This window comes from Passer domesticus, chromosome 9 (genome assembly GCF_036417665.1).
Source record: "Passer domesticus isolate bPasDom1 chromosome 9, bPasDom1.hap1, whole genome shotgun sequence".
Taxonomy (NCBI): domain Eukaryota; kingdom Metazoa; phylum Chordata; class Aves; order Passeriformes; family Passeridae; genus Passer; species Passer domesticus.
In genome coordinates, this window is record NC_087482.1 from 32676019 (window position 1) to 32683962 (window position 7944).

Below are 7944 nucleotides of genomic sequence, written 5' to 3' on the forward strand. Positions count from 1 at the left end.
TTCCTCCTCCTCTCCCTCTTCCTCCCCCTCCTCCTTTCTCTGCTCTCTTCGTCTCCTTCTCGCTCCTCTCCCCCAGCACAAGCGGGGGGAACGCGCCCAAGCCCCAAACTCGCCCTGGGCGAGCGCAGCCCCGCGCGGGCCCCGTGCGGGCGCGCCGGGCCGGGCGGCTGCGGGGGCTCGGGCACGGCCGGGCCAGCCCCGCCGGACTCACCCACTCGTTGTCCTTGGGGCTGAAGCTGTAGAGCGCGACCTGGCCGGTCACGTCGGCGATGCCGGTGATGAAGGGGTCGTGCCGCCGCAGGGCCGCCAGGCTCATCTCCTGCCCCGCTCTGCCCGCCGCCTCCATCTTGGATCCGGGCAGCCCCGCCCGCGGAACGGCAACAGCCGCGCCGGTGCAGCGGCGCGCCCGCCCCGCCGGAGCGCCCGGCCCGCGCCTGCAGTTCCGCCACCGGCCGGGGCCCACGCCCCGCCCCGCCGGGCCCTTCCCGCCCCGCAGGCGCCTCCTCGGGCCCTTCCCGGGCCCTTCCCGGGCCCCTCTGCTCGGCTCCGGTCCGCGGCCCCTTCCCCGCTCTGCCCCCGCAGCCCCGGCCACTGAGGGCTCGCAGGGCCGTGGGTCCTTGGCGGAGCCCCGCGGCCGTGGGCCTTGGGCAGGGCTGAGGCTGAGGGCCGGCCCTCGCGTCGTGTTTTTATTTATTTACCCCACTAGTAACCCAAAGGCTCCGGAGGTTACTGCAGGCTGCCTTGGGAAGCCGATGAGCTGCGTCACAGGCTCAGGAGTTATCTTCCAGCACTTGGAGGGTGATGCTGTTTGCTCCCCTGTCTGTCATTTTCTGGTGTGTCAGTAGTTCACAGTCTGCTGTGGGATATGGAGTTTTCAATATTTTAGAAGAATTTGGGGATTATTATTTATTTCAGGCTGAGTAAGCATCCACAGGTACATTTTTCAGGTAAAGTAAAGGTACATGGGACAGTAAATGCCATATGTAAAGTAGAGTGCTGTGTAGTACATATCTAGGTTGGCTGACACAAGAACAAAGTAACATGCAGTGCACTGAGCTGTTTCCTGCAGTTTTTCAGTTACTGGTGATTTTAGGAACAGAAAAGTATCGAATATTCATCAGAACCAAGGCATTCATTACTTCCAAGATAAGATCACTTAGGTTCAAGTAACTTTGTAGCATTTTGTGCAATCTGACAGGGAAAAACCAGGTTTGTAAATTTCTAAACAAAACCTTGTTCACGACAAGCTCCTGACCCTCCTGAGAATTTCAAGAATGTGTGCTATGCTCTGTTTTACCACAGGTCATGTTCTTTGTTGCAGGTGGACAAACTTCTGATTTTAATACAGCTTAACAGGATAGTCGTGTCCCACGATGGCTGACATTTAATGCACAAACCATAAACAAGGAGCCAGCAGTTGTGTTGTTCCACAAAAAGTCTCTCTGTTAAGAAGTGGAAATACCAAGTTCCAGTCTAATATATGTTTTAAACTCTCAAGCTTTTGGGGCAGAACAATAATGTGCCTGTTTTGGTGTCAAACAGTTCTAGTGCAAAGTAAAAGTGCATTTCTTAGGAAAGAAGTAATCTAGACAGAAAACTTCATCCCAGTAACTCACCCTTGAACCCCAGAGCAAAAACATCAGTAAAAACCTAAACAAAAGTCATATGGAATGTTTTAGAGCTCCATAAATTGTCCATGTCTCTCTAATGGTTTCACCACAGAACAGCCTAATCCATAAAATTTGGGGTTTTTGCTAATTCTGTAGTGTTTGCTCTTAAAGGCAATACTTTGGTGTAAAATGTCTCATTGTTCACTAACAGTTTAAATTAGAGAAAGGAAATAAGAAGAAATGAAAGTTTGAAAATGAGAGAGCAACAACATTCTAAAAACTCAGAAAGAAAATTACAAAAACTTTAAAAATTTATTCTAAATGGCATCTTAAACGTCTTTCCCCTTTCTGCAAGATTACTATAAAGAAAAGGTAGCTTTCAAATATAAAAACTTATTGGCAAAGGAAATTTTCTGCTGTGTGAGATCTCAGTTGTGAAAACTCCTTGGCTTCATCTTGCATTAAAAGTGAATCACAAGGAGCAGCAAGAAAGAAAGGGAAGCAGTGCTTTCTGCTTATGGATTGTTTTCCTCCTTCAGCTGCAAATTCCCGTTCTGCATTTCAGTGAATTTATTCTCCCTGCCTGTCCTCACTGTTGTTGCATTGGAATAAAATATTTTGCATCAGAAGGGATGCATGGCCTGTCCTCAGCCTTGCAGCACAGCAGAGTGTGTGTGCAGGCAGAGCCTCGGGGTACACTGGGGGGTTGGAGCTGCTCAGGTGTGTGCTGGGGGTGTTGTGGGGTGCAAATCTCCCTAGGCCTCCCCACAATGCTGGGGAAATGCTCCTCTCTCACTCCCTGCTCCTGGTTCTTGCACGGAGCCAGGCACAAGTGGGATGATGCCCAGGATGCCCTTTTCATGTTTTCTCTGTGAGTGGGACACATTCCATTTGTGTTTCAACCAGTGAAGAGAACATCATGTTTTATAAGTAAGACTTACACTGCTGAGGTTTTGTAGGACAGATATGATAATTTATTACCCTAAGTACTGTTGTCTACTTAGTCTGTGTAAATATAGTTGATGAAGTAGTAAATTTTCTCTTTTTCTCTTTCATTTGCTTGTGACACCAGGGCTGGGTCTCTGTTGCTCTGCTGTTGGCAGTTCTGTTATACAAATGTATATATATGTTTCTGTTATAAATGTTATATATATAAATGTTTTATATATGTTTCTGGCCCCTCTTTTCACACAGTAGATTACTGATGTATTCCCACAGCTTATTTGGGCTGCAGTCACTCCTTTAAACTTCCCACAGAAGAAGTCTTAGCTCTTCAGTACTTTTCTTTTTCCCTTGTTGGCTGAGTATCCTCAGCAAAAGATTTATTGCTGCAGTTCAGATGAGGGAGAAGTGCAGCCAGTGCTCCCAGTCAGTGCATTTCCTGTTATTGTTCCAGGCTGAATTAGAGTCCAGGGAGTCCTGCAAATCTGAGTGACTCACAGAGCTTGTATTTTATCTTTACAGTTTTCCACTCAAAACAATTGCCAGATATTCCTGGTTTCATGAGCTGTTTTGCAAATGACACACTTCTGTTGGTTTGTTTGCAGATGCTTTCCTTGTTTTGTAATGGGAGGCAATTTCTGGGCTGTTGATTAATAATTGCATTGTTATCTATACCCTAAATTTCAGGATAATGGCTGTAATTCTACAGACTGTTCTAGATAGGACAAAATATCCTGGTCATAACTTCCTTAATAACTTAATGAACTTTTATTTTGCATTTCAATTATTAAAATAAAATCCAAGGGACAGGGGATGCTAGAACTTTGAAATGCTGACATTTTATTTGAAAAACCCTTTTATTTCACAGGTGGCATTACTTGAGCATTTTCCCCATTTGTATAAATATGGTATAAACTGCTCAGGGTCTCTAGTTACCTTCCCTGGCAGTTGTTCTGCTCTTTGGAGGGATCAGCAGCCTTCCCTAGGAGTTCCAGCTTGCACTGTGCTCTCTCTGCACTGATGCTGCAGCCACAGGTACCTTATTGCATGTTCATGGTGACAGGTACTTTTTAGCTGTGCAAAATCTTCTTCTTTCAAGGGAAAGTTTCCAAATTGCTACATATTAACAGTGCCATAGGGCAGCAGTGTTAATCAAACAATTAAAATTGGTGGGATAGGGTGGTGTGTAAAGAGACTCCAGGTTTAGCAGGATCATCACATGGGAGTGACAAGCTTTAGGAAGATTGTTCTGGAGCTAGTGACTTACCCAGCTGTAGGTATGGGATTTTTTCCTGTTTCTATGCTCTGTAGAAAACAGAGGTAACACACAACTGCTTTGCATAGCATCTGAGTTTCTCTGCTCTTGCAATACTGGAATGTGAATTTAGCTAGAAGTTTCTTTGTCATGAAATAATTGCAGTAATGATTCTGTAAAGGAATGCATGACTTCCATTTTTCTTTTTTTTTTTCCCTCCTTGTACAATTGGAAAAATCTAGAAAGTGTGAAGCATGAAACATTATAAACCCAGCACTTTCTGTAATAATGTATTTTAATAAGGTACAAGGAAAATGACAAAAAAAAAAAAAAGGCAGCCATCTGTGTGTCCACTGACATTTTGGATATGAGTGTAACCACATTTACAGTCCTTCCAAGGGATTCTGAAATAATATTGAAAGAAACAGAGAAAAGTCATTAAATTACAGTTACAATTCAATAAAATGAAGAATGAAAATACTCAATTTGATTTATACAGTAAAGCTACTCCCACAACAGTGTAAGAGGGTGAAATAGGTCACAGGCAGCCCTCCTTACATTGCTCAATAACATTAGAAGGCTTAATCATTTATGGATTATCTCCTAGAAACAATGATCTGGTGCAGACAGGTAATCCAATCTCCTCTATCTTTCTAACCTGGTTTGCCATTTCACAGGAGATTGTGGAAGGGTGGCAAGTTTTTCTAGGAAGACATTGCCTACCAGCTTCAAACATGTAAATTGCTGGAATTTGCATCAAAATATGACAGCTCTTCTCTGATGAAGGTAGGTAGTGAAATTAGACAGGTAATTTTTTTTTTTTTAACTAGGGCATAGAGGTTCAGCTCCAAATGGTATCGTGCTCACCCTTAGAATCTGTCACTGACAGAGGAAAGAGAAAAGTTTATCATTGACATAAATCAGATCTAGAGAGAAAACATTATTCTTGGGACTCTGCATTTTGTGTAATATCCAGCAATGTGTTTTTTCTGAGTAAATTTGTAGAAAAATCTAAATACAACTTCTTTTTGAATGCAAGCCTTTCAGTGCCAGCAGCCTCTGTAAGTCCATTGGATGCAGGTGTGCAGCCCAACTTTTACTGATTAATGTGCATAATGTGCTACACTGGGCTTTGAACAAACATCTTTAGCTACTTCTGGGGTATTTTATCTGGCTGTAGCCTCAAGGCCTGCTGTTGAATATATTAGGCTGTGCTAATTTCATTGCTGAAAATGAGCTCCATTGCAAATACTCATTGGTCAAAATATTGCAGTAGCAAAAGTGCACCATCAGTGATTTTCAAATGCTTATTTGATTTTGCACATAGTTGCTATTTTATTGCTATAATAACGTTAGGAAAAAATATTCAATTACTATTACAAGCAGAGTAGCCTGTTCCCCTAGGTCTCCTTGTACAGTTAAAAAAAAAAGAAATATAATTACATTAGCAAGGTCCTGCTCTGTACAGAACTGAGAAATACATCAGGAATAATTGTGCTTCGTGGTAGTAACCCTGAGCCTTGAGAAAGCTACTTTAGTAGAACCATGTTAGTTTTTAACTCAGTCAGTTTTTAATTACTGACTGATTTACCTTAAATATACTGTGTCAGCTTTATGGTATTATTGTGTACTTACATTTTTGTCTTCTTAAAATATCCTTTTTTTCCTGAGCCACATTTGATGGCTCCATGTAGCTGGCCCTTTAAATACTGGGACTGTCACATAAATTTTAAAATGTAGGTTTCTATGCTGCTTTATCTCTGAAGCCTTGCTGTAAAACAGCAAGTCAGTATTCCTTTAAAATATTTTAATATTTTAATAAATATTATTTTTATTTGTCAATATTTTTAATTTAATATTTTTATATTTTATTTTAATATTTCATTAAAATGTTTTGTCTTCTTGCAAAATATGCCCATATCAGAGCAATCATCTCCAAAATAGGTTAGATTAATTTTTTATGAGCAAATGTGTATTTTTCAATAGACTTTTCTTGATGTGGTACTGTACTAATAAGGAAGATGCAACACGATTCTGAGAGTAAATAGCTTCTAGAGCTTTTCAGAGAGGACTGAAAACAAATAAAATGTAAAACAGCCCAGTGGTTTGGGCTGCTTTTGATGCTTCTTGGGTTTCCCAGTGTCAGAGGAACGGGAATCAGCAAACCTGCATTCATTTCAGAGGTTATTAAAGCACTGCAGCTCTCTCCACCTTCATTTTCCCAGCCATAAAATGAGTGCAATGTATTTACTCATCATCATAAATTTAACTGGAATACTTTCTGAAGAGCAGTATAAGCAGTAGGCATTCTGGTGATATTTCACTCCTCCAGGGAAGGGCTGGTGGATGCTGAAGGATCACAGAACCTCTCTGGAAGGTGACAGCAGCTGCACTGGGTGCTGTCACCAGGACAGAGGAGCAGCTTTGGGTGTCCTGGAGCCCCTCAGTGTCAGCCAACACCTCCTGTGGCTCTCATCTTCTGTGGGCTGAAAACAGGAACAGACACAGGTGTAGTGAGAGCCTGGAGCACAGCATCCCTTAATTCCTGCTGTGAGCACAGGGATCTTTGTTCTTTGCTTTGGCAGCTTTCTCCAGGATGTATCTTGTCCAAGAGTATTCAGAGACACAAACCATGAGTACTGAACTTGTGTCATGTGCTAAATTGTGCCTCTGTCAGTTGTAGTCAAGAATCCATGATGTGCTCCTGCTTTGAAATGGAGTTCTGAGGTAGAGCCACCCATTCTGGATGGCCTTCTGCAAGGGGTGAGGAGGAGTCACTGTTACATCATGACTAAGGAAATAAACTGGATGAGCTCCTCACCTCTTTTTGGCCTCTTTCCTCCAATTCAGTTCTGGCTGATGGAGAATTCCTTTGCTGCAGTCACTCAGAAAAGAGCCATAAAGTTGTGTGATGAAGATCACCAGGGGAGCCCTGTGGATAAGATGTGTGAGGAATGGCACAGGAAGGGCATTTCAGGGGAAAGCATTCATACACAGTGCCGTGGAAATTTGCAGCTAAACTGGAACAAAGCTTAGCTAAGACACAGCTGGAGCTCAGGCCTGAAGGGCTGTGGTGGGAGTGCAATTGCAGCTTTTTAATTTTGGGACCTCATGTCCCTTGACATCGGTGTTAGAAAAGAAATGATCAAATAGTAATGAAGTATTAAAGAACAAAAGCATCAGCATCTTATTTAATTAATGTCAAGTGGGTTGTATGCAGTTGCATGTGTAAAGGGAAATGGCAGTCAGCTATTTCCTACAGAATCTTCTACAAAATCCTGTGCACAAATTACCTGAATTTTCATCTGGAAAATAATTACAAATTGGGAGATTAATCTACAAATTAGGTTGCTTGCTTTGGTGTGTTTTCAAAGGAAAAAAAACCAAACCAGCTAATAAGTTGTGTGTTGAAACCATCCCTTGTATTCAGACAATATTTTTTTTTCCCAGTGCTGCATCACAATAAAATTACTTTTGCATGTGGAATTAGTGCATGGAAATGCTGAATATAAAGAGTTTGTGTAGGGGTGATAGATTTTGTCAGGTAAGGATTGGCAAGCTGATGAACAGCTCTCCAATAGATTGTAATAATCTCAAATAATTATTTCAAGACCACTTGAGCACCAGTTTTCATTTCAGGCTGTAATAGGTTCTTTCAAGACTCTCATGGGCAGTACAACTAGTTCTCATTTTCAGAATTACTACCTCATCTAAAGTCTGTACAAACCATGTGATCTTCAAAACAATTAAATGTAACAGACTTTGAGAGCTGCAGTGTAAACAATGCACATATGCACCAACAGCTGAAGGACCACATCTCCTCTTGCTTTTTCCTTCTGCTGTGATGCCTTGCAGAGCTGGCAGGTTGAGCTGGGCTCTGCAGTCCCGGGGTGACAGTGCCTGCCTGCCCAGCTCCTGCTCTGCCCCTGAGTGCAGTCTGTGGCTGCTGACAGCTGGCACAGAAGTCAGGGATGGGGAGGTGAAGCTCACCGTGCTGGCCTTTCCCTGCCCCGTGTGCACCTGGCATTGCTCAGACACAGGCAGGGTGTTGTTACACAGTGTGACACTTCCATGACAAAATAGCCCTGTCAGCCAGGAGAACTGAACTTCACAAGTGATGAGCTGTCCCACAGGGCA

The 7944-nt window shown here is 42.9% G+C and overlaps 1 protein-coding gene and 1 long non-coding RNA gene across 5 annotated transcripts in view; one reads left to right on the top strand and one right to left on the bottom strand.

Annotated features, from left to right (window-relative positions):
- Nucleotides 1–428, bottom strand: part of DCP1A (decapping mRNA 1A) — a 28158-nt gene extending 27730 nt beyond the window's left edge. Inside the window, exon 1 of one of the 2 annotated variants that reach the window (XM_064432526.1) lies at nucleotides 212–428. In XM_064432526.1, coding sequence (XP_064288596.1) covers nucleotides 212–346 — 135 coding nt within the window. In that variant the 5' untranslated portion in view covers nucleotides 347–428. The remainder of the gene's footprint in view (nucleotides 1–211) is intronic. The other variant, XM_064432525.1, reaches the window with a different exon arrangement.
- A 237-nt stretch (nucleotides 429–665) lies between these two features.
- Nucleotides 666–6642, top strand: LOC135307941 (uncharacterized). Of its 3 annotated transcripts, XR_010368509.1 has the most exons (4): nucleotides 666–947; nucleotides 3421–3587; nucleotides 4485–4593; nucleotides 6393–6642. It is a non-coding gene; the product is annotated as an uncharacterized LOC135307941 (long non-coding RNA). The 3 variants fall into 3 exon arrangements; XR_010368508.1 differs by having other exon boundaries at nucleotides 666–3587; XR_010368510.1 differs by lacking the exon at nucleotides 6393–6642 and adding an exon at nucleotides 6140–6384 and having other exon boundaries at nucleotides 666–3587.
- The last annotated feature ends 1302 nt before the right edge of the window (nucleotides 6643–7944 follow it).